The sequence below is a fragment of the Carassius carassius genome, chromosome 17 (genome assembly GCF_963082965.1).
Source record: "Carassius carassius chromosome 17, fCarCar2.1, whole genome shotgun sequence".
Classification (NCBI taxonomy): Eukaryota; Metazoa; Chordata; class Actinopteri; order Cypriniformes; family Cyprinidae; genus Carassius; species Carassius carassius.
This window is the reverse complement of record NC_081771.1, coordinates 27,622,266-27,648,781: the sequence shown is the minus strand read 5'-3', so window position 1 is coordinate 27,648,781 and position 26,516 is coordinate 27,622,266. Positions and strand designations below refer to the sequence as shown.

At 36.6% G+C, this 26,516-nt stretch overlaps 3 protein-coding genes and 2 non-coding genes across 5 annotated transcripts; 2 read left to right on the top strand and 3 right to left on the bottom strand.

The window, feature by feature from the left end:
* The first annotated feature begins 3,627 nt into the window (after window positions 1-3,627).
* Window positions 3,628-5,678, top strand: LOC132160602 (transcription factor 23-like). The gene is made up of 3 exons (XM_059570245.1): window positions 3,628-3,939; window positions 4,902-5,180; window positions 5,351-5,678. Exons 1-3 carry the CDS (start codon window positions 3,811-3,813, stop codon window positions 5,459-5,461), a joined length of 519 nt encoding a protein of 172 aa, XP_059426228.1. The 5' UTR covers window positions 3,628-3,810; the 3' UTR covers window positions 5,462-5,678.
* Window positions 5,679-10,302: 4,624 nt separating this feature from the next.
* On the bottom strand, window positions 10,303-16,048 carry LOC132161483 (nucleolar protein 58-like). Its single transcript, XM_059571574.1, has 15 exons — window positions 15,899-16,048; window positions 15,271-15,347; window positions 14,796-14,848; window positions 14,405-14,529; window positions 13,956-14,092; window positions 13,683-13,747; window positions 13,450-13,584; window positions 12,634-12,779; window positions 12,363-12,489; window positions 11,987-12,285; window positions 11,671-11,732; window positions 11,311-11,459; window positions 11,112-11,221; window positions 10,845-10,937; window positions 10,303-10,763 (listed from the first exon to the last, which is right to left on the bottom strand). The coding sequence occupies exons 1-15, from the start codon at window positions 15,941-15,943 to the stop codon at window positions 10,713-10,715; spliced, it is 1,674 nt and encodes a 557-aa protein (XP_059427557.1). The 5' UTR covers window positions 15,944-16,048; the 3' UTR covers window positions 10,303-10,712.
* Window positions 11,864-11,948, bottom strand: LOC132091075 (small nucleolar RNA SNORD11B). Its single transcript, XR_009422118.1, has one exon. It is a non-coding gene; the product is annotated as a small nucleolar RNA SNORD11B (small nucleolar RNA).
* LOC132091074 (small nucleolar RNA SNORD11B) lies at window positions 14,237-14,320 on the bottom strand. Its single transcript, XR_009422117.1, has one exon. It is a non-coding gene; the product is annotated as a small nucleolar RNA SNORD11B (small nucleolar RNA).
* Window positions 16,049-16,502: 454 nt separating the features above from the next.
* LOC132161484 (small ubiquitin-related modifier 1) lies at window positions 16,503-19,825 on the top strand. The gene is made up of 5 exons (XM_059571575.1): window positions 16,503-16,661; window positions 17,387-17,458; window positions 17,556-17,633; window positions 18,104-18,175; window positions 19,525-19,825. Exons 1-5 carry the CDS (start codon window positions 16,650-16,652, stop codon window positions 19,591-19,593), a joined length of 303 nt encoding a protein of 100 aa, XP_059427558.1. The 5' UTR covers window positions 16,503-16,649; the 3' UTR covers window positions 19,594-19,825.
* The last annotated feature ends 6,691 nt before the right edge of the window (window positions 19,826-26,516 follow it).

Sequence of the window (26,516 nt, the reverse complement as noted above, 5' to 3'; positions counted from 1 at the left end):
ACAAATGCGCTTTCAGCTGTTTATGTCTGAGCTCAGTTAGGCATACTTTTAAAATATAAAACTACTTGAATTTCCAGTACGGTATACATTTTGTAGAATGTGATTGATTTCCCGAAATAAAAAGAAAAGAAAAAACCCCACAAATAATCAGTTAGAAACAAGATCACAGTGTCTGAGTCGGTAAGTATCACACAACACTCAGATTGACCCACATCCACATTTCACCTCAAAATAAAGAAAACAAAGCAATAAACTAAATTTTACATAAAGAAAATTAAACATATTACAAGGATCATTAAGATATTTATGTAGATACAATCCCATCCCAAAAAAAAGTTTTTGTTGTTGTTGTTGTTGTTCTTGTTAGTTTCGTTACATGCTCAGTACTCATATAATATGTGTAATTATTAAAATATGTAGCCTAATAAAGTATAATATATTTTGAAAATAAAGTCACAATTCATGTCACACATCCGCACTGGTTTCCATATTTTATGGGATATTCCATAGCCGTAACTGTTTTTATACAAACTGTATTTACTATGCCCTAACCCTAACTCTACCCAACACAAAAAACTTTCAGCATTTTCAGATTTTCAAAAAATTTCATTCTGTATGATTTATAATCTTGTTGCCTCACAGAACGAAAAAAAAAAAAAAAAAGGATTCCTATCCTTCAAGATTCAAGATTTTATTTGTCACGTACAACAAAAATGTAATACAAATAATGAAATATCTGAAAAAATATGGAGAAAAAAATAAGAAGAATTAAATACAAATAATGAAATATCTGAAAAAATATGGAGAAAAAAATAAGAAGAATTAAATACAAATAATGAAATATACGGGGGGGAAATAATAAAAAGATAATTAAATACAAATAATGAAATATACACAATATATTAAACTACTACACAGATACTGTGTAGCGATGCTACAAGAACTGCTATACAGATGATGTGCAGAGATGTAAACAATGTGCAGATGAGTTACATAGTTAGGTTGTAATGAAAAAGTGCAGTGTGCAAAGGGTTATTGGGTAACCCTACACAACCAGAGTCTCTAAAGTGTAGTGTGTTTAATGTCCATTGTTTAGTAGTCTGATAGCGTGAGGGAAGAACCTTCTCCTGAGCCTCTCCGTTTTTGCCATCAGACTGCGGAAGCGTCTGCCTGATTGTAGCAGATGAAACAGTGGATTTCCAAGGTGGGTGAGGTCTTTAAGGATCTTTACAGCCCTAGATTTACATCTCTTGATGTGGATGTCTTGCAAAGAGGGGAGAGATGTTCTAGAGATGCGCTCAGCTACTCTTTGCAGGGCTTTAAGATCCTGGGCTGAACTGTTTCCATACCACGATGAGATGCACTGAGTCAATATACTTTCCATAGCCTCGATATATAAAGTTTTCAGGATTCTAGGGGAAACCTTGAATTTTCTCAGGAGTCTCAGATGGTACAGTCGTTTCTGGCTTTTTTAACTTGAGCTTGAATGTGTTTAGTCCAAGTCAGGTCCTCGGAAATGTGTACACCAAGGTATTTGAAGCTGCTCACTCTCTCCACTGGGGTCCCGTTAATGATGAGTGGGGTGCAGGTGCGCTGAGGCCTCCTCCTGAAGTCCACAACCAGCTCCTTGGTTTTGCTGACATTGAGAAAGAGACAGTTTGTTTGGCAACCTGATGTCAGACTCTCTACCTCATCAAGGCAGCCTCATTGTTGTTGGAGATGAGGCCCATTTCCACTGTATTATCCACAAACTTGATGACAGAAGTGGAGGTGTGAGTGGACACACAGTCATATGTGTAGAGCGAGTAGAGCAGCGGGCTCAAAACACATCTTTGTGGGGCTCCTGTACTCATGATGTTGGAGGTGGTCTGACCCACTTTCATTACCTGAGGTCTGCATGATAGAAAATCAAGAACCCAGTCACAGAGTGGGGCATTCAGTCCAAGGTGTCTGAGCTTGGAGACCAGATTGTGGGCGACTATAGTGTTGAAGGCTGAACTATAATATATAAACAGCAGCTTCACAGAGTTCCCTTGTGAGGATGTTTGAACCCCATAATGAAGGAAATACCAGGTACCAAAAATAGCTCAAATATTTTGCTTAGAATATTTTGTCCATTTACAAATTTAACCACTAATTACTAGTCACTTCTTGGTTGTCTTGATCATTCCTCTATAGATAACAATATTTTAGTCATGGGAAGCAAGACATTTTGGAATGTACTCATACTCCTCAGCAGTAACTGACAATGAAACAGCTCACCAGTACCAGCAGGTGAAAAAGCTCCCCCATCATCATCATGACACATCTTCCTCCATGCTTCACTGTGGTAGAGATGCATTCATTATTGCATTTTTCATCAGAGCTTCAAAGACAACGCTCTGGTGCATCATCATTCAGCTCATATTTTATCGTGGTTCATCACTCCACACAATTCTGCTGAACCACTCTGAATTAAACTTCCCATATTATGTCAAAAAAAACTTCATGGTGATGTTTTTTTTTTCCCCAGACAGCAGTGGCTATTTAAGAGTGCATAATTCTTGCTAACTTCCTTACCAGTTAATTGTGGTTAAGGCCATTAAAATATAAGTGTTTAGCCATTTTGGCGTGCCCATTTAATCTTTTTTTGCCTAAAACTTTATATATGGTCATAAAATACACACAAAATTAGAACAATATAATTTTGTTTGATTTTGGGGTGAAATGTGACCCGGGCATGCTCTGCCAGGTTTTGTGATTGCCCTCATGCTCTTATATATGTTAACAACTTTTTCACATTTAATTCTATTGTTATTTTCTTTAAGGAAGAAAATAACATAAAACCAAAATATGTGGTATATATGTGACCCTAGACCACAGTCATAAGTGTCAAAATTGAGACTTATACAACATCTGAAATCTGAATAAATAAGATTTCCATTGATGTCTGGTTTGTTAGGATCGGACAATATTTGGCTGAGATACAACTATTTGAAAATCTGGAATCTGAGGGTGCAAAAACTCAAATGCATATTACTAATCAAAAATTAAGTTTTAATATATTTACATTGGGACATTTTACAAAAAAACCTCCTTGGAACAAGTAAATAAATAAATGAAAGAAATCAATAAATTTGACCCATACAATGTATTTTTGGGGGAAAAAAGGGTTGAATAAATTGTGCAAGTACATAGAAACTTTGTTCTCTTTTCCTGTTTTCTCTTTAAATATGTGATGTTTTGTAATCCAGTAGCAGTTAAACAGCAGATGTGTTAACCATATAAAACTTTTTTTATATAGCCATGTCCTTCTAATTCCTGTTGTTGTGTCAGAGTTCCCAACGAACAGCAATATTTCATGTTTTGGTACAACAGCATCACATCTCTTCATCCAGATATCCTTAAAAAACATGTCCCAAGCAGTCTGACCAACTCCCATCAAGCTGCCAGCCGACATAGTAACTTTGCATTATTTAGGTCACGTTGTCCTAGCAGGCCGAGGGGTCAAGATTGCGTCTGCTGTGGTTTCGCAGCTGCGAAAGGCCTCTCCACTTCTCCCAAGACCCTCCGCTGTTGCCGACCTGCCTGGGGACACCATGCAACTCTCCTGAGTCCACTCCCTTGGCAGTGAGCACCCGTGGGAGGCGGGGCGAGAGATAACGTACCGCTTGAAGATCCCCACATTACCTCACCAGATAAAGGAGAGGGAGGGGATGGAGCATTGGGCCTTTTGGTGGAGGAGAGGGCTGAACCCCTTCAAGCATTTAGAAGGATCCGCTCAAATGCTGTCATTTATACACTGGTTCGGTGGTCTCGCCGGTGGTTCTCATGGCAGAGCGAGCGCTGGAAGAGGATGTGGCACAGGAGAGGAGGGAGATAGGAGGAAAGAGTGTGCGGACGCAGAGATGGACACAACCATGCGTGAAACAAGCAATACATCGAGAGCCAAAGAAGTGGGTGAGTGAAGGAAGAAGTGGTTTGCGCTCAAAAGGATTTCAAATGTTTGGTTATAAAGGAGTTATGAGACATGAGTTGTGCATCAAAAGTGAATATCATGGCTTTTTACATATTGAAATGATTGTATGTTTTCAAAATTAGTTCCAAATTAGTTTAATTGAATGGATTTTTTTATGTTAAGAACTATGATTCAAAAAAATATTAACAAATAATAAATATAAATGATAAATTATGTTAATAAAAAAAAAACTTTGTTAATATAATTTATAATAAAAAAGTTTGTATTACAATGAAAAAAGCAGAATGGAAGCTTTTTCATTAGTGCACTCTTTTGAACCTCATATAAAAGATTTCCAAACCACTTTATATTAAGTATATTTAAATACCATTTACTAACATTTAAATGTATAATTGTATACACTAAAAAATAGTATGGAAACATTTTTTTTTTATTTAGAAATTGCTAGAAAATTTCCCAACCGATTACAAATAAACAGAAAACACATTGAATTAAACATGAAATTTGAAGTATAAAAATTTAAATAGCATTTTTTGTAAAATATACTCTATTAATCTTTCCACCACAGTAGCGGCAAAAGAGTTTTGCAATCCCACATGAACACAATACATTGTACCTAAAAATTCATCTTTTTTGGATAGCACGTCATTTTACAGTCATTTTACACATGTACTACTGTATGTACTTATTAGCAATTACAATAACTGGTTAATAACTAGTCACTAACCCTGAACCTACCCCTAAGCCTAACCTTAACCCATGTAGTTACTTTATACCAGTACTTTCTCGGGTAATTAATTACACTGTAATACTGTAAGTACATGTAGGCTACTGTAAAATAAAGTTAGTAAAGCAGTTTTGCCTAATATACAGTGGGACCCACTTCTAAAGGCTCACAAAACATAGTAAGAAGTTTTCCCTCATTCCTTTTTTATTGTGTTAGGTAAGGTCTGGCCCGATAACTCCTTTCAGGGCATGTAAGACTCAAAACTCTCCTGAGAATGCAGCGAGAGAGAGGAGTCGTGTTCGGAACCTTAGACAAGCCTTCCACAGCCTGCAGGCTGCTTTACCCTCCGTCCCTCCAGACACAAAACTCTCTAAGCTGGACGTCCTGGTCCTGGCCACTAACTACATCGCCCACCTGACCGAAACACTGGACCAGGGTGGGATGTTGGGGGACCAAACCATCCTGCAGAGAGCAGAGTACCTGCATCCTGTGAAGGTGAATGTTGATTAATATTAGGCCAATATGTAATGGAGAACACTGTCAGAAATAAAATAGTGCTATATCTATTTAAAGTTTTACATCATTGCAACATTATTCTAGGATTGATATCTTTAGTATTTACATGGTGAAATATCAAAGTGATGGACCTGTGTCTTCTTTAACAGAAATGGCCCATGCGTTCTCTTCTGTACTGTGGGAACCTTGGAGAGCGACTGACAGGAGTTCAGATCAATCAGGAGGCATTGTGCCCAGGTGAAAGCAGACTAAAGGACTGAGAAGATATTGTGATACTAATCAATGGTTAGAAAACACTGATGCATTTGAGTACTTTTTCTGTAAATATGATCCATTTTTTTGTTGTTGTCTTGACCACACAAATACTCAATATTTTCCGATAATTTTCCTTTTGACTAAACACTATATAGCTGGGTTTCTATATTATTCCACATGCATCCTGTAGTTGGCTGTGAGAGAAAATATTGTCTGTGGTAACAGACAACAACTGAAAATATGTCATATTCTAGGTTTTTCAAAGTAGCCACCTTTTGCTTTGATTACTGCTTTGCACACTCTTGGCATTCTCTTGATGAGCTTCAAGAGGTAGTCACCTGAAATGGTCTTCCAACAGTCTTGAAGGAGTTCCTGAGAGATGCTTAGCACTTGTTGGCTCTTTTGCCTTCTGTCTGCGGTCCAGCTCACCCCTAAACCACTTAAAACCTTCTTGGTCAAATAGCCCTTGATGCCTTCAGTGTGACTCTACAATTTTCATAGTCATGAAAATAAAGAAAACTCTTTGAATGAGAAGGTGTGTCCAAACCTTTGGTCTGTACTGTGTATATTAGGGCTTTCAGTTTAACACGTTAACTTAATTAATAAATTAATAAAATTATGATTAATAAAGTTATGAAAAAAATAATGTGTCTAAAATATTTACTGCACCCCAAAATGAAAATGTTGTCAATAATCACTTACCCCCATGTTGTTCCAATCCTGTAAAAGCTTTGTTCATATTCGGAACACTATTTAGGATATTTTGTATGAAAACTGGGAGGCTTGTTACTGTCCCATAGACTGCCAAGTAAATGACAATGTTAAAGTCCGGAAAATATCTGAAATTGTGTTCCGAAGATGAACGAAGCTTTTACGGATTTGGAACGACATGGGGGTAAGTGATTAATGACAATGAGTATCCCTTTAATGAAGTAAAATAATTGTTTTCATAATTTGTTTGCAGTATTATTACAAATTTTAGGTAATACTTTAACTTAATAATTTAGGTCATGGTATATTTTGGATTTCGACTCACTTACTTGTACAACCCGAATTCCGGAAAAGTTGGGACGTTTTTTAAATTTTAATAAAATGAAAACTAAAAGACTTTCAAATCACATGAGCCAATATTTTATTCACAATAGAACATAGATAACATAGCAAATGTTTAAACTGAGAAAGTTTACAGTTTTATGCACAAAATGAGCTCATTTCAATTTTGATTTCTGCTACAGGTCTCAAAATAGTTGGGGCGGGGCATGTTTACCATGGTGTAGCATCTCCTTTTCTTTTCAAAACAGTTTGAAGACGTCTGGGCATTGAGGCTATGAGTTGCTGGAGTTTTGCTGTTGGAATTTGGTCCCATTCTTGCCTTATATAGATTTCCAGCTGCTGAAGAGTTCGTGGTCATCTTTGACATATTTTTTGTTTAATGATGTGCCAAATGTTCTCTATAGGTGAAAGATCTGGACTGCAGGCAGGCCAGGTTAGCACCCGGACTCTTCTACGACGAAGCCATGCTGTTGTTATAGCTGCAGTATGTGGTTTTGCATTGTCCTGCTGAAATAAACAAGGCCTTCCCTGAAATAGACGTTGTTTGGAGGGAAGCATATGTTGCTCTAAAACCTTTATATACCTTACACAGCATACACAGAGCCTTCCAAAACATGCAAGCTGCCCATACCGTATGCACTTATGCACCCCATACCATCAGAGATGCTGGCTTTTGAACTGAACGCTGATAACATGCTGGAAGGTCTCCCTCCTCTTTAGCCCGGAGGACACGGCGTCCGTGATTTCCAACAAGAATGTCAAATTTGGACTCGTCTGACCATAAAACACTATTCCACTTTGAAATAGTCCATTTTATTCCATCTGCTGATGGCACGGTGGATTGTGTTTACCGACAGTGGTTTCTGAAAGTATTCCTGGGCCCATTTAGTAATGTCATTGACACAATCATGCCGATGAGTGATGCAGTGTCGTCTGAGAGCCCGAAGACCACGGGCATCCAATAAAGGTCTCCGGCCTTGTCCCTTACGCACAGAGATTTCTCCAGTTTCTCTGAATCTTTTGATGATGTTATGCACTGTAGATGATGAGATTTGCAAAGCCTTTGCAATTTGACGTTGAGGAACATTGTTTTTAAAGTTTTCCACAATTTTTTTACGCAGTCTTTCACAGATTGGAGAGCCTCTGCCCATCTTTACTTCTGAGAGACTCTGCTTCTCTAAGACAAAGCTTTTATAGCTAATCATGTTACAGACCTGATATCAATAAACTTAATTAATCACTAGATGTTCTCCCAGCTGAATCTTTTCAAAACTGCTTGCTCTTTTAGCCATTTGTTGCCCCCGTGCCAACTTTTTTGAGACCTGTAGCAGGCATTCAATTTTAAATGAGCTAATTAAGTGGATAAAAGTGTAAAATTTCTCAGTTTAAACATTTGCTACGTTATCTATGTTCTATTGTGAATAAAATATTGGCTCATGTGATTTGAAATTCCTTTAGTTTTCATTTTATTAAAATTTAAAAAACGTCCCAACTTTTCCGGAATTCGGGTTGTATATATGCTTTCTAGTTATAGTTGTAGAACTGACTTTTAATCTAGAATACTCCTTCATGTTCTTTTAGAGCATAACTAAATTAAGAGGTAACTTTATCTCCACTGACTGTCTGAATGTTTGGGTTTAATATGCACGTTTTGCACTAGTTAGTAATAATATGAATGTCTTGATTAGTGGGAAGGGAGGATTATTATAGGGAACACTTGGCAACCACACATGAGTGGGGAACCCCCAGTGTCCTCTCAATCATGGGTAGCTCAGCAGAGCCCAACTAAAAACACAGCTTTTCTTATTTATTTGACTGCACAAATCCCAAATCATAAAAAATTATTAGAGGCTATAAAAACTAATACAAGAATAATTTCCCTTGAAACACAAAAACTTTACTTTAAGAATGAGGATGTTCTGTCATATTTGGTGCCATATTATCATTCAAGATTCATGTCTGTAACATACGTTTTTCTGTTGAGCATGAAAATGAGTGACATGGTCTTAATTTGTTCAATGCACATAATTCGCACACAAGAATAAAATGATTCTTTTATCAAAATCTTGTGTTTTGAGAGACTTCATTGCTGTAGAAGATAAATATTCCAGAGGGACTTCACCACTTTCATCAGTCATGCTTAATTGATCTTGTTATAATAAACGCAATTACATGTTAAGTCATTGCTAAAGGTCAAAGGTCATCATCTATGTCAATCATTTAACAATGCCAAAGCCTGACTTAACAATCACATTGACATAATGTATGTGGAATTTATAAGGAACTTATTTCTCAGCACTCGAGATCTAGATTTTGTATTTTACTTGTATTATACTTTGCTATCAGGTATTTTACAAAGTAAATGCCCTTTCTAGAAAGCCACTGGTTCAAACATGTCAACCACTATAAACGTGTTGTGTTTGTGTAGTGAGCAACATGACCACCCTCTGTTATTCATATCCAGAGCTCTTTGCAAAACATGGGCTCCCAGCCATAAGAAATAGTCAAGGCTAACTCCATAAATCTGTCCACATTCCTGATAAAACCTTTTTCTCATGTTAATAGCCAAAATGGACCAGAGAGAACTGCGTTACTAAGGCAAGGGTTACGGAGTCAGAGAACGAGGCCAGACGTTTGCTGCGTTAGAATCTCTGCCACCGCAACTCTTTCTCACCATTTAAGGAGTGCTCTCACCAAGTAACGTTAAACTGAAGATGAATGGATTTGGTTTTAATGATAACGCTGAATACTGTTATTAATTAAGGAAGTTCTGGGATAAACATGTCATTACTTACAAAAAAAAAGGCTCCAAGTGTCAGCCTGACACAATATTAGCACCTATAGAAGTTGCATAACATCAAATCATCTATGTACTGTCTCCCATTTACATCAAGAACAATACAAATCATTATTCTCAATTAGGGGTTGTTGTCCGTTTTTATAACAAATATACAATTTCAGTGCCAAAATACATTAGTTCTTAATTGTAGTTACTCTAAGTTCTAAAACATTTCGTAGGATTAGAAGTGGAAAAAAAAAGTTAAATATTGTTGTGGACAATAAGGGTTTCTGGAGTCAAAAAGATTGAGAATCACTGATATAGATTAACACCCAATTAATAAGAAGTTTCTTTGCTGAACCAATATATAATTTAAGAGTATAGATGTCTGAGACCACCAGAAGCAAATTACTCCATGCATGAGTGCAAAGTGATAATCAAGTTCTATGCCTTCTTGCATACAAATATTAGAAACAAGCTGCTTTCTCTTTAAGAACTGTGATTTACTGTATCTTGGCTCAGAGGCCGAGTGATATCCAGATTGTGTCACTTCCTCTCATGTTAAGGGTAGCTGCTCTATCTCCTGCTCATTAGACCAAGTACATACTGATGGCTGGCTAAATTTATGTTGTATTTTGGCCAAGTTTCTTGACTTGGCCTGATCTTACTGGAACAAGGATAGAGGAGGAACCAGAGAGGAATGTAAAACACAGACACACACAAAGTACGGTACTCCATCCTAAAATTTGGCTAAATTCCCTCACGGACCAGAGTTTAATCTCCGCTACATTTGTAAGCAGCATCTTATTTCCTCTTTGGGATTGAGATCATCTGGAACAAAGTGCTTTAATAAAAATCTAATTAAATAAAAGGTCAAGTGCTGCAGATTTGGGCAAGCAGCACCATGACTGAAGTTCAATAACCAATATTTTACTAAACTACAAATCAATGTTACACTTCGTAAAATGCATTAACCATCTAAAAAAACAAAACAAGAAAGTCAATGAGCCAACATACTAGAAACATACAGTATTTAATAATCCTGAGACACAAATGACCCAGTTTTACATCACAAAACATACTCCTCACAGATATTTTTTTTATAATGCGATCCCATCATCACTTTAAACTAAAAACCATTCACTTATAAAGACTAACTGAACTGTATGATCCAGTACAACTCAACACACAGGAGGAGCATCAAATTATATCAATCTTATGGACTTTTCTCTTGGAATTAAGCAATATGAAGAGAAAATGTCCTATAATTATTTTTTTAAAGAAACAGCAGTCCACTTGAACGGTTCATTGTGAGCTGGGCTGGACACACAAAAAGGGGATGTGACCATCATATGTCGTCCAAAAACTATAAAAAAGTTATTTTATATACAGCAAAGTTCATGAAAAAAAAAAGTCCAATTCATTTAGTCGTCGCCCTCTTTAGCCTTTTTCTTCTTTTTCTTCTTTTCTGTTGTCTGTAAAAGAAAAAAAAAAATGTGTTTTAGGTTTTATAAATTAAAATACGATATGATGGTGTTTTGCATCATGCTCCTCACCTCTTGTGCTGGACTGACTGCCGCTTCTTCCTCCTCTTCCTTCGGCTCCTCCTCAGCCGCGCGTTTCTTTTCCTTCTTTTTCTTTTTTGTTGTCTATAAAGAATAAATAGTTACATGTAGAATCTTCAAGATGTACTTCTCACACATCATGTAAGTGCTTTAATATAAAATCTGGACCCTAGATAAGCTGAACTTAAAGAATGAGTCCAGATCAGATATTAAATGCACCATCAACCAGAGATGAACTGATGTTTCCACCGCTCTCACCTCCTCTGCTGGGCTGATGGCCAGCTCCTCCTCTTCTGGCTTGGATTCCTCCTCTGCTTTCTTCTTCTCCTTTTTCTTCTTCTTCTTTGGTGTCTCTGCTTCTGCTCCCCCTGAAATGTATATTTCTTTAATGTTCATCTGCATTTAACATCTGGCTGCAGCACCATTTAGGTCAGTGTTCTGCTGTATGGATGGTTACCTTCTGTGGGGGCTTCCCTCTTTACTTTCTTAGCTTTAGCCTCCACCGGCTTCTCTTCCTCCTCACCCTCCTCTACCTCTTCGATCTTCCTCTTCTTTGAGACGGTGGGGAGAGTGGAGTCCCCAGATGGGTCGTATACCTTTACATCACTGGCAGGAAGCAAAAGACACAATGTAAATCTAAGGCTGACAATTCAAGTTTGGCTAGTGATGTTATTGAAATAATTGCAATGAGGTTTTCCTGTATCAGTTCCAGATCTTACAGGCAGAAAGTCAATAAACAGCATAATTCATCAAAATAAAATATCAGAAGTGTTGTTGTGAAGTATGATCTAAACAATGTGGATGAAGAAACACTCACCTCTTGTGCTGATATTTATCAGCCTTTGCCAGAGCTTTGCCTGAGCCACTAATACGTCTGATCTAAGACAGAAAACAGACAAAACTATTAATCAAGACTTTATCATTCTGACTGCAAACACAGACATTCAGTGTTGCTTTGCTTTAGGATGCTTTCCTATGAAAGCAGCGCTCTATACAACAACTGCAAACAAAACAAGCTCAGAAGAGATAGTGACTTAATGACCCACACTGTATTTTCAGGACTGTGACATGAAGCCATGATCATCACTGCTTGCGACACGATCAAAAATAAGTTGTATACTATATTAACTAACCCCTTTCTCCTCCAGGTAGCGCAATCGTACTTCCAGCTTGGCTCTGTTTTCCACTCCCATCTCAGTATTGGTATCTTCTCCCAGCGCATCGTAACGGATGGCAAGGGCCGTTTTAGCAGCCAGCATTCTGGAGATTTTACCCTTATTCTTGGCTGTGGTTTGCCCCACCAGAGAGGCGTGATAGATGAGACCGTATTTGGGTGTATCCCGACGGGTTTTCAGAGCTCGGAACAGAGCTTTTTCTGCCCCAAGAATCTGAACGGTGGACGCAGGGTGCTTGGCCAAATTCAGCAGAGATCCTGATGAGACAATGATAGAGGTTTAATCTATTAAATAAACATTTCCAATCACAATTCTAGACTTTTTTCTTTCTCACCTGCATGTGAAATGAGACGGGCTCCCACTAGTTCTCCCACCATGACTGTCAGGTTGGGTGCAATCGCCATCATGCGATTCTTCAGATAATCATACAGCTGTGAGCGATACTCTGTTATTTCAATCACCTAGACATGAAGGAAAAAACAAATACACTAGCGGTGATACGTTTCCTTAAATGATATAAACTGCTTTCCAATTAACAATGGAATTGATCATGTAAAGCAAAAGCTGAAATATATAACCTAAACTTCATTTTCACATCAACACACCTGGTCACACAGGTGCATGATGTTGGCAATGTCCTCCTCGGACACCTCTGTTCCCATTGAGATTTCTGCAGCTAGTTTAACCTCTGCCTCAATCTCTTCTGGTAGAATATCAGACAAATCCATCGATGCCACATTTGTGCGAGCACCTAGAAATTTGAAACAAGAAAAATACAGTTAAAACATTTCATTTGAAATCTTCCATTTAAATATTTACATTATTTGAATGCTATTCAAATATTCCTACCACAATTTAAAGTATTAAATGCGACTTATAGTCCAGTGCGACTTATATACGTTTTTTTCCTCGTCATGGCGTATTTTTGGACTGATGCGATTTATAGTCCGAAAAATACGGTAATTTGTAAAGTATTTATTTTATATATATATATATATATATATATATATATATATATATATATAAAAAATAAAAAAAAATACTTTTTGTCACAAGACTTATAGACTGGAGTCATGTGGATTATTGTGATGCTCTTATCAGCTGTTTGGACTCTCATTCTGACGGCACCCATTCACTGCAGAGGATCCATTAGTGAGCAAGTGATGTAATGCTAAATTTCCCTAAATCTGTTTTAAATGAAGAAACAAACTGATCTCCACCTTGGATGATCTGAGAGCGAGTAAACTTAGATTTTTGGTCGAGCTAAAATACTTTCGAGGTTTGCTTTTCATTCAACCTGTGACTTTTAAACCTTGCTGTTTGTGTGGAAAATTCAACGTTTTTCTTTCGAACAAAATGGAAAAGCATCAAACAAATCTGATGGAGACATCTTCATAAAATGCTTACAAGCAGGTACTAACCAATCTTGCGGACACTCTTGCAGTACGCCAGGTTATCTGTGATGATCTTGCCAAGCTCTGGGAAGTGCCAGCCGTACCATTCCCTGCAGCGCATGATGTAGTTATTGAGCTCCTTATCCAGATCATCCAGAAGAGCTGCAGATGGGCAGAAGAGTGAGAGAGTGAACAGCTGTTTAAGTCACTGCCTGTCTACATGTGGGCTCAAGTATGTCCAAATAAATACACATTCTTACAAATGGCTTGAACGATCATGGTGTCCACCTTGTCTGGGCTGAACTTTAGCTTGTACCGTGAAAGACTGAGAGGAAATATGAAAAGAAAACCAGTCAATTGATGTGTAAAACCATGAGTCGAGACTAATGTAAAAATATCTGCTCAGAGAGTCTCAGTGGTAGTGACGAATGCTGAATAAGTATCCTCAAAGAAATCAGACAGCAAGAAATAATCATTGACTTGAGCTTAAATTAAAAAAAAAGATTTTTGTTGATTTTTAACTGTAAACATACCTGTGGGCCAAACCGAGAGACATGGCACTGAGCTCTCGGGCAGGAAGACCTGTGATAAGCCCCTCCATCTGGTTTCGGATGCCTCTCATGAGCTCAGCTACAGCAGGGCTGTGCACACAGCTCAGGTTCAGCTTCTCCTGCAGGGGGCAAAAAAGAGTTTCAGCTAGAGGGACTTCCAGTGTACAAACAGCAGAGAACTATAGTGATAGTAACACAAGCTTTGCATTACCAGCTCTGATGTTTAACCATAACCACAACCAAACTATACTTCCAGGAGTAAACACAAGCTCAGATGAGGTAGTGACAAAAAAGCCTCATGAATTTTCAGCAACATGACGCAAAGGTCATCATCATCACAGCTTGTAGTGTTTCACAGAGCAACAAGACTTGATATGGAATGCATATAGCAAACTGCACTGGTCCGTTCTTATATGTTCCCCTCCATTTACCTTAATGACGCCTCCTAGTTTTGCATCAGTAATGGCCAGCTGTTCATGAGCCTCTTTGGCCACAACTTTCTTGAGAACTTTTTTCAGACTTTTCCCCAATTTCCCCTCCACCATTGCTGTGGCCGCTGATATCGACAGGCAAAAGAAAATCATTTTAAATTAGTTTGCATTTTAATATTAGTGTTCTTACATTTTAAGATTATATTTAGAAACACATGAATTAAAATGAAATCTGTGGTCTCAGTGGTAGTGACGAATTACTGTTTGGTGACCTCATGCATGAGTCAGATATACAGATACATCATAGACACACGGCTGAAGGACAGTCTAAAAGCTTTGCATCTAAAAACAAAGCACTAAAGGTGTTGATGTTTCAATTCAGTATAGTTACCTGCAAGAGCTTCTGTTGTATCCTGAAACTTCTCAAAGTGCTTCAGTTTTACACTGAAAAATACATGCATAGGGCGTTACTGAATGCACAAATGAGAATAAAAAGAAATTAAATATTTTGACATTGACACATTGAAGGATTACCAAGATTAAAAAAAAAAAAATTGATTTCCCACACATTTCAACGAGGGTAAATGCGGGGAGTTGTTTTTGACATACATACACACACACACACACACATATATATATATATATATATATATATATGTATATATACACACACTACAGAAATCGACTTAATCACCTTTCTGGTCATGTAAAAGAGCATTTCAAGGTTCTCTGATATTTCCAGGTTTCCCATGAAAGTGCGAAAGTAGTGGAATGTGTATTTCCACCAAAAAAATGGTTTATTATCATAGACATTACTTCGATTAAACACGGCACGAAAAAATTACATTCACAAAAGTACAACTCACACTTTGTTGGCTTTTTCTGGTGTTTCAAACTCCTTCCACAGGCTGTCCACCTGCTGGAGTTTCTGTTCATCCAAGACCTGCACAAAACAAAAAACTGACGATTAAAATGTACTGTCACAATCCATCTATCTGCCATTTTTGAGATGCCTAAACTCAAACCATACAATGCTCGACCATGTGGACCCTTGCACCGGTAACGACATATAAAGAGCTTCTTCAATAGCTCCGTGCTCATGTAAAACAGCATTTCTCGGCTCTATACAATTTTGTGCAAGAACTACATGACATTGCATACGACTGATGAATTTAAAAATCGTCCTAGGGCGAAGAACAGACAGTGAAGAGCTCTCATGAGCAGCCGCAAAGACACACAACGTGGCTGTTCTGCGACGCAGGCCACATGACACATGCTGGACCAAAACTCACCGACTTCACTTAAAAAAATCGTTAAATACATAGTTGCAAACAAATAATAATAAAATTTAGCACGTATATAAACAAAAATACTTTAGTTAGTTAAACTCGCGGCTTTCTGAAAATTATTGGTCTGATAGCACTGCTATGCTGGCTAGCTAATAGTAAACCTAAATCTATAAATACTTCTACAAAACATAACAAATATGCTTACCTTGAAAATGGCATAGCCAGCGGCAGTTTCGAATAACACTAACATTTTGATGATTTTTCTTGCTCTAAATAAAGTTCACTGCCACGCTCCCCAAATTGAAAGTCTTCCGCTAAACGGAGTCGCTTTCCACGCTATGTTTCCACGAGGTGCACATGGGGACAGTACGCGCATGCGCAGTACTACCAAAGAAATGTGCGCATGTGCAGTATCGTCTGCGCTACAAGAATCTCTTGCTGTTTTCAATGTGATTACAAGACCGCATGTACAGAATTTTCACTTAAATAACCCACTCCTAACTGTTAATGTACAGAGTTTCCGCTCTGTGAGTTTAAAATCTATATAAATTATTTTAGTTTAAAGTTGAATATCCACAGTCCAACTTAAAAAATTGTTTTCAAACACTGTTTGGGTACTTTTTAAATCCTTAGTGAATCTTTCGTAAAAAATATGGTAAACAGAGATAACATCTCTTGGCTTTGGCACAGTACATGCCTCCCCACATTTCACCGACGTATCCAACATTATCCTCATCGAAGGCGAAAGGAACCAATAAGAAAGAACGTTGTGAGAAAAACAACACCGTTGGGTAAACGACTCGACGTCATAGGAAGTCCCGCCCCTTTTCCAATGACGCCAACGGCGCCGTGTTGTGGGTCTGCTGGTAGCTAAACCTCACATTACTGCACAATACAGTTCGTTATTTAATTCAAGTGATCGTGATCTTAAGAAGGGCTGTACATTGCGGAATATCATGTCAGACACGGTGAGTTTAAACCTGTTTTACAGAATCAAACTTGTTTGTAAGAGGAAAGGAGAAAGACGGACTTGTAAAAATGAAAATAAGAGGGCCTATCTTTTTTTTAGCCTGTGTGTGTGTTTTCATTGCTAACTGACTGTGTCAATGGAAAAGTCTTGGTGCAGTGTTTTAAACCGCATATTGTCGTGGGTTCCGGAGTTTTGTAACACTATTCCCGTTTACTGTGTTTATAAACTTGAAAAATATGCGAATATCTTTTTCAAATCTTTCCCGTAGCCTAGGTGCTAGTTAGCAGCTCTGGGCGCTGAAAGCAAAGTTCATTTTGTCTTGAGCTGATGGACAATGCGGCACATTTAAGCCACTATTTCTGCTTTCATTTTAGATTATTTAACTAGGTAAAGTTGTTACAATTGGTCATGTTGGTCTATGTTTCGTATTGTGGTCGTATTATCAGTCCGCGATACCTTACTGCAGTAAGGCTGGTTGTGTGTTTAGTGTCAAAGCACCCAAACACAGCTCATTACAGTTTCTTTCACTGAAGATACTGAAAATACTGAGCAACCAAACTACATCAGGCTGAACAGTTTAAAATCTGTTTTATAATGTAATATATCCAAGAGATGCTCTACTGAACCCATCTTCAGAATAAGTATTACAGTCCTTACCTTGCATGCATAGGAAACAGATCAAGATGTCAAACGGAATCTAATGGCTCTCGTTTTGTTTACAAGGAGACCAAGCCCTCAAGTGATGGAGGCGAGAAGAAAGACGGAGAATATATCAAACTGAAAGTAATCGGTCAGGTAAAGAGAGGTGTTTTCTAGTTCACCGTGAAATTCGGGTTATCAGATCACGATTTGGTCATTCTGGCAAAATGTGTGATTTAATTCCCTTTTGCAGGACAACAGTGAAATCCACTTCAAAGTGAAGATGACAACACATTTAAAGAAGCTGAAGGAATCCTACAGTCAAAGACAGGTGAGGCATCATCACCACCATATACTTGCTCCAGTTATAAATTTGAAAATATCAGTACATGTGAGAGACTACTATATACTGAATATGGTGTGATCCAGTGCAATATGGATGAGGACTTGAAACGAGTGATGATGTTAATGTATGTTTTTATCAAATTTATATTATAGCCAACATTATTATGTCATGCTGCTATTTTGAAAACACAATTTTCTGAACAAATGTAATCTGTGACAATATTATTTTGTAACATAATTTTAATTTCAAATCTAAAAAAGTATGCTGTCAGTGGAAGTGTAAAATTGATGATTTTGGAAAAGTATGACATTCCGAAATGTAAAATGTACTGCAGTAGACAAGAAAATATGCTGCAGCTAAATTGTTCTGTTTGCTGACATAAATTGAAATATTATAAACTGGTTATTGATTTTGGTTTCGTCTTTTGACATTGTTTGTTTTTGTATTTTATGTAGGGTGTACCCATGAACTCTCTAAGGTTTCTTTTTGAGGGACAGAGAATTGCAGACAACCAAACCCCCAAAGAGGTACAGTACACACTTCCATGAGCAAAACTGCAGCAAGTAAACGGAAGAGGACAAATTTTTTTTTTGTTTTTGATGTCAAAGCCATGCATCCAATCAAACTCTGGGGTATTTTGGCATAAATCGTAGATGGAAGCTAGTCAAATTATGCAGATGCCAACATGGACAGGTGTGTGACATACACCATCCACAAAATTATGTGATATAAAAAAAAACCTTGACTAAAAGGGTTTATTTGAAAATAAACATGGTATGTTGTTGGGCCAATGTATCTCTTATTATATAATACTAACTATAATAATATTTGTTTTAACATTTACACAATAAACACTATCACATGTCAAATCCGGATGCTAAAATACTAATTTATTATTATATGTATTACAAAATTGATTTAAAAAAATGTCTATTTCAGACAAATGTTTTTTCATGTGAACTTTCTTTTTTATCAAATAATCCTAAAAGTGTGTCAAAGTCAAAGAAGTATTATTAACTGATTTTTATACTCCATGTATAAGTAGGTAATTTCTGTTCTGTAACTGAAAGCAACAAACACAGTCTCCTTGACAAAGCAACAGGAGCCCACAATGCTGCACTGCTCCTCTCACGTAATCAATGGTGCTCTTTGGATATTTTGAGGTTAATATCAAACTGCAAAGATGAATTACTCCAACCCACTTGTAGTTACAATAAAAGCCTTTAATTAACTGGGCTAAATCATTAAAATAATTATTCTTCAAATCCTTCTTCAGGATACACACCAATTGTTCAAACAAATGTTCTTAAACAATTAGTAAGCAATCAAAGACAACTGGTTAATCAGTGGTTAACACATACAAACTACAGTTTTATAGAAATAGTTCACCCAAAAATGAAAATGTGCTTAAAATGTACTCACTCCCAGGCTATCCTAGAGTTTGTTTCTTCATTTGAACAGATTAGGGTCACTTGCTCACTAATGGATCTTCTGCAGTGAATGAAATGAATGAAAGTCCAAACAGCTGATTAAAAACATCACAATTATTCCCACAGCTCGAGTCCACCAGTTAACATATCAAGTCCCTAAAAGCTGCATGATGTTTTTTATCAGCTATTTGAACTCCTTTTCCGACGGCACCCATTCACTGCATTAGTGAGCAAGTGATGTAATGCTCAATATTCAGATGAACCTATTCACATCTTTCACATCCCATTTTGATTTACATCAAATTGAAATTTTAGGGGAATTATTCCCTTAAGTTTGCTACAAGATAATGCAAAAATTTTAAGCTACATTTAGCTGTACAAGACATAAAGAATTGACTCAAACCCGCTCCTGCTCACAGTATCTCTCTCTTTTATCTCTGTTTCAGCTGGGAATGGAAGATGAGGATGTGATCGAGGTGTATCAGGAACAGACCGGTGGCTGTCGGAATGATTAGACTCTTTATTTTTATCTTAATTTTGTATGTATGACATGTATTTCATCTGTTTCCTTTTGCTGTCACATCAAAGGGAAGCAGACAAACCATCTGGATCAAATAGATAATCTGTCAGGGCAGCTGTGTTTGAAGAAGTTGGGTGGAACTACTATAGAAAGTGTTTTTCTAGCCATGTCCCACGTTCTCTCTCTGCTAACTCATCCCTGCCTTCATACGCTTTTTTTTTATATATATATATTTTTTTTTTAATAAAGATTCTGGTCAAGTTCTGCAATTGACACATGTAACATGTTGTGTAATGCCCTGATCTGATTGAGAACGTTCTGTTAATCTGTACAGTTCTGCTCAAAACCTTTAGATTATGCTGTTAAATTCAATCCACAAATCAAGACGAATTTTGGATGCAACCTTTGGTGTTCTTGCAATGTTATTGCATTTATAAGTAATGAAGGAATTGTTCATTTAGTTGGCCATCATTACGTGTTCTGTCAATCCTTAGCTTTCATTAGACACTTTTTACACATTTATTTGTTTTTGGCTCATTTTATGCTAGTGAACACACCTGCTATAATGTAATAGAAACCCTTTGAGTATTTTACATTCTGGGATGCTTATTTATATGCAGTTGTTGTCTAATATTTCAAAAGTGTAAAATGTTCTTTGTTCTTCTTGCATGTATGCAATAACTGTGTACAGTTGTACATTATATAGGCACACTATGAATCACAACAGGGAGGTCATTGTATTGTGTTTTTGCATGGTTTTGTCTAAAGTATTAGAATTCGTACCCGTCTGAATCTGTGTTGTCACCTTCTCTTCTACCTGGTCTTGGATATTTGGATCCCTTTAGCCACAATAATTGATTTCAATACCTGGAAATAATGGGTAACTATGTTGTTTGATTAGTACTCAGGGGCGTCATTTACATACACAGAATAAATACTGCTACAGTGTCACTACTCATGTTCCTTTTCTTACACTTTTATATTTTTTCATTTTCTCCGAGAGGGGAGGGAAATTTGGTCCAGATGGTTTTCTGGATATAGAAGAATTATGACTTTGCTTTTGTCTTGTTTTTTAAATAAAATGTGTCATAAAACAGTTTGTGGTAACTTGTGTTTTTGCCAATCTAATAGGAAATGTTTTCTTATAGTGGATATTCCATTTATGAACACTAGACGGCAGCAACACTTTCGCAGCAAATCTTTACTAACAGATTGATAAAGAAATACATGCAACTAGAAATCCTTGTTTGAATCTCAGCTTCATTAAAAAATATATATAATAATAATTGTAAAACATAAATATTAGTTACAGCAAAAAAGATCAAATGCAATATGTTATTCTCTTTGACCACTTTTGTAATTTTAAAATCAGACCAGTACCAATTTAAGAATGGTATCTGTACAAAATTATATATAAAATAATAACAATAACAATAAAAAATACATTTAAAACAAAATAAGTAATTTATAAAAGTGCTATATAACAATGTATTAAAACTTCCCCTTAGGAAAAACAATATTATGTTGTTTTGTTTAGAGTTTTTCCAATTCAATGTCCTTTTTGGCAGTACAGAAAATATACAATTAAGTTTAGCCATATTAATATATATATATATATATATATATATACATACAGTACAGACCAAAAGTTTGGACACACCTTCTCATTCAAAGAGTTTTCTTTATTTTCGTGACTATGAAAATTTTTGATTTACACTGAAGGCATCAAAACTATGAATTAACATGTGTGGAATTATATACATAACAAAAAGTGTGAAACAACTGAAAATATGTCATATTCTAGGTTCTTCAAAGTAGCCACCTTTTGCTTTGATTACTGCTTTGCACACTCTTGGCATTCTCTTGATGAGCTTCAAGAGTCACCTGAAATGGTCTTCCAACAGTCTTGAAGGAGTTCCCTGAGAGATGCTTAGCACTTGTTGGCCCTTTTGCCTTCTGTCTGCGGTCCAGCTCACCCCTAAACCATCTCGATTGGGTTCAGGTCCGGTGACTGTGGAGGCCAGGTCATCTGGCGCAGCACCCCATCACTCTCCTTCTTGGTCAAATAGCCCTTGATGCCTTCAGTGTGACTCTACAATTTTCATAGTCATGAAAATAAAGAAAACTCTTTGAATGAGAAGGTGTGTCTGTACTGTATATATATATATATATATATATATATATATATATATATATATATATATATATATATACATACATGTAAATTACGTTAAATTATTTACAATTAAAAATATATATAAGTGACCTTACAAAGTAAAAATAAATTTGTAGTCTACCAACTTGTCATGGTACACACACACACAAAAAAAGTAATATTAATATATATAAATGTATATATATGATGTTTGTGACTATATTGTGGCTGTATGGGGTAAGATTTTGATTTGATTAAAGCAATTACTTTGAGGATCTCAGTGTTATTATGGGATTGATCCAGTTTGACTGATGTCGTCATGCATTTAAAACTGGCCGGAACTTCTTAACAATGTGATCATTCTAGTGTTAATTCTACATAACGAATTAAAATCCTAGTGTATGGCAGAGAGGGCCTTACTGTGCTGTACAGAATTTTTTATTCATTTTAAGTGTCTGATATTAAAGTGTGTTTTGTGTGTGTGTGTGTGTGTGTGTGTGTGTGTGTGTGTGTGTGTGTGTGTGTGTGTGTCGAAGCGGAGGGGTCTAGGAATGAAACATGGTGTTGGAAAATCAGCAATGGGTGGATAAAGTTGCTGTAGGGGCCTCCGCTATATCCGAACCCCAACGGGATGATCCGATTTCTTTGCCTGTGATACAGCACCTCTGAAACCCTAAACATTACCAGATGAGGCCTCGCAAAAAATGGAGGGGATAGCTTGTGTTTATTCAGGGGGGAAGGGTGCAGATCACCTTTGAGCTCAGATTTTTGTTAAGTTTAGCTTGCATTAGAAGGATGTATATGTCTGTGTTGCATATGTCCATTTTAAAAGGAACATTTTCTTGGTCTATTTGACTAAAAGAGTTGTAGTATGAAAGCATCATGTAACTTTTTGAGCCCCTCCTTAGTTCATACATTACCATACCATACGTTAAGATAATCTGCAAAAACCGCTCGTTCTGTCTCTCTGGAAGTCATACAGATGAGTATTTTCATGCACATTTACATGCAATACATATTTGGGGTTCACTTGGTCTAGAAACTATTGTTACATGATAATGTTCCTAACACCAGGAAAACTAATAATTAGAGTGAATTGTGTGAAAGTCTACCAAACATAGTGCTAGAAGCTGCATTAGGAAATATCTTACTGTTTTTTCAACAAGGCCTAGCTCTGTTGGGATTATTTAATGTATTTTTTTTAATTCAGCATATGTTTGATCCAAAGACTTATAAATTACAGTTTGTGTGACCATTTTATAGTAAATTGTGAAACTGTCACCACACAAAATAGGGTTTAAAATGGAATATAAACTTTTATATAAAAGGCAAAAAGAAAAAAATAGATAATGTAAATTGGCACGAAATGTCTCTCCCGTTCGAGCGTTTCAAATGAACTGTACACAGCTGGTGTAAGAGAGCTTACATTGTGTATAGCTATTAAAAAACGCTAATCTGAGTTTTAATTTCGGGAAAAAAACTCAGACAAAGTGATTCGAATCGTTCATGAACGATTTATCGTTAGTACGTGTTTGGCGCATGCGCACTAATATTACTATGGCGCAATACTCTACCTGACCTTTAGAGAGCAGCACTGAGTTACTGTATTATACGCAAAACAGAAAACGTGAAGGGTCACAGAGGATGAAAAATTATTTGGTGCAAAAAACATTTACCAACACTATAATTGGACCTTAGGGGACAAAATAAAATGATGAACTTATGAGCCCTTTTAAAGGTGCAGATAACAGACAGAGAGAAAAAGAGCGGGAGGAAGTGTAGCAATATATCTGGCACAAATGCTCACTGATCTTTACTGTGGGAAACTGAACTGAGGGAAATATTATGTATCAAGAAGAAATGTTTCCCTGGGCAGCCCTGCCATCAACTTCCTTTTCATATTTTTTTATCAAGGAGAGAGCACAGAATAGACATCAGATACCTAAACCATCAAGGTGATCTGCTGAGACAGTTCTTTACACAGGTAAACAATGTTAACACCTTGAAAAACATAGGTTTTAGCTTTGTTTGTGGCCTGAGTATCGATACAAATTCAGGTAATTGTATCTCAAGGGATTAAAAGACTGTTCCTATAAAGGGTGCCCAGTTACCTGGGAAAACATGTTTCTTTCAGGGGTAGAAGGCACCTGGGACACACAATAGGTAACAGATTTTCAGAAATAAAGTACTTCAATGCTCATCACAGATGTAGCTGTTGGCTTGGCTGTGGGTGACCATAAATTGTCAAGGAGTGGCCATATTCAGAGGACCTGTGGGGTCTTTTGTTAACTGGTGTGGTGTGTAAACGGAGCTTGGTTAACATCTTGTATAAGATAAATTCAGACTTGCTTCTTGTGACCAATTCCACACTTTTGTTCAGAGAAAACCTGTGCAAATACATCTGAATTTGGCCTTAGATTGACAATTTTGCACTAATACATGGGTGATTCTCAGGAGATGGTGGTATTTGAGGCTTCACTGTTACTGTTGAACTTTCAATAAATCATTTTGTTTTTCACTTTGAGGTCAAAGTGTCATTGCCCTAACCAGCCGCACACACAATAAAAGGTTATAACTACCCAAATATTTTGAATTATGGTCAATAAATATTACCTTTTGAAACTCGCGGAAAAAAACAGCAACAAATTTGTTTTCTGTACTGCGATGTACATACAAGTAAAATGGATTATCAAAAGCAAAACAGCTTGAATTTGTGGTCAAACATTTTTTCAAATGAAACACATGCATGTTGAATCGTTCTCAGTAAGCTTCATAACAAGCATTTAAAAAAGAATTTTCATTTCATGCCGATTTTAATGTGCATTTCTTATTCTGGGTCCTAATTTATGATTATAGTCTTTTAAAGTGTCAATATTTATCATTACTATAAGCCCAACCCTAAAGAGCTACATTATTTTAGCCTCATAACTCTAAGTTTCAAATTTATAATTTAAATAGATATAGTAAATTATGATATTATCACTCAGTTTGGTGTGCCTTGTATGAAATCACACATTATAATTTTTATAACTAATGACATAATATGTTTGATGTCAACCCTTCTAAAGGGTTGTTTTGGTGTTGAATATTACAGGAATTTAAGATCAATTAATAAATTCCTCTTATCTAGCAAATATCATTGTCAAACATATTATTTACAGTTAGTATTCTGTTCCAAGAAACTATTTTTTCCCAGAAAAGGGCTGAACTATTGAGCTTGACAAGGCAGTGTGTACACACATGAAATATTGATAAAGACTTTATGAGAAATGTACCTCTGTTTGAACTATGTGGTCATTTTTTTATGTACGTTCCCCATATGAAGTCACAAGGATTACACACCAGGATTTTTAAAGGGGAAATGTCACAGCAAAACGTGTGCTAGGAAAAAAGTACACTGTAAAATATATTTTTTTACAATATAAAATTATATGAGTACGTTTTATAAGAAAATATATTTCAGATTTTGTATTTCTAGTTTCACATTTAATTCAATGTGTTACATGCCATTTCTTGCCGGCCACATTGTTCATGCATTTATTTAATGTTGTATCCTCTGTATACACTTATTTCTGTGTTCATGTTTTTTTATTTACTAGCTATTTATAAGTGAAAATTGTTTCTACAACATTTTTTTTTAACTGTAAAAATGTAATTTATGAAATAATCTGACTAATTATACATTATATAAATATAATGTTGAGAAATGTGATAATGTTTCCTAAGAATGCCCTATATCTTAACTCAACAAACCTTAACAAACATATGTGTGTGCGTTTATGGGCTGGAAGCAAATCAGACTGTGACAGTTTACACTGTTGTAAAAAATTCCATAAATCCAACTGTCAATCCAAGTGATGGACGTTTCTTGGCTGCACATGCTGTGAATTTTACACACTTCACATCCCCTGAGGCATTGAGTGCCAACACTCCCAATCAGACACTGGGGTGCATGTACCCACACAAATAATTGTATTACACTGAAAAAACAACTTCATGATCTAAAGTTACTTTATGAATATTTTAGTTCATTTTATGAACATTATTGCTCAAAATACAGATTAAAAACTTGTTTTCAGAGACAGTTTGTAGCATTATGGCTCACTGCCATGTAATCATAATCCTGTACAATTTGGACACGGATGAAACGTGGTATTCCAGATACCGAATACAAGAATTCTGGATCCTTCCTTCTCAAAATCATTAGTGCAGTATCTGTTCTCAAAGATATTGTATCCCACACACCCCCATCACCTTCTAAATGTCCTTACAGAGAAACATCCCCCAACTCTTTGAAAAAAAAACAGGAGAAGGGAACGTGGGATGGGGCGTTTCCCTCACCCTAAAGAATGAAGCGGTATCCAGTTTCATTTGGAGATGAAGGGAAGAGATCTTATGCTTTGGTGCATTTCGGGGCTTCCTGTTGTCCCAGAGGCAGGGTGGCAAACTTCACACCATTTCTGATTATATCCTGTTTTTGTAGGCCACTTTTATGTTTCTTTCGGTCTTAGAAGAAATGTTTACTTTTTCACCATTATAGTCCCCCGTGATTGTTTTGTTCACCCTTATTCTGTCATCGTCCTTGCTTCTCCTCTCTTAGATTCATGCTACAGACTGAAAGCATTAATGGACTCGAGACACATGGAGGGCTACTCACTTGAAGTCTGTTGTTGTAGTTAATCATGCGCTATCAGTTTCAACTACTTGCTAACAACTGTTTTGGGGGAAATATCAAAGTGTCGTCAGGGCATCGACATGAGTCA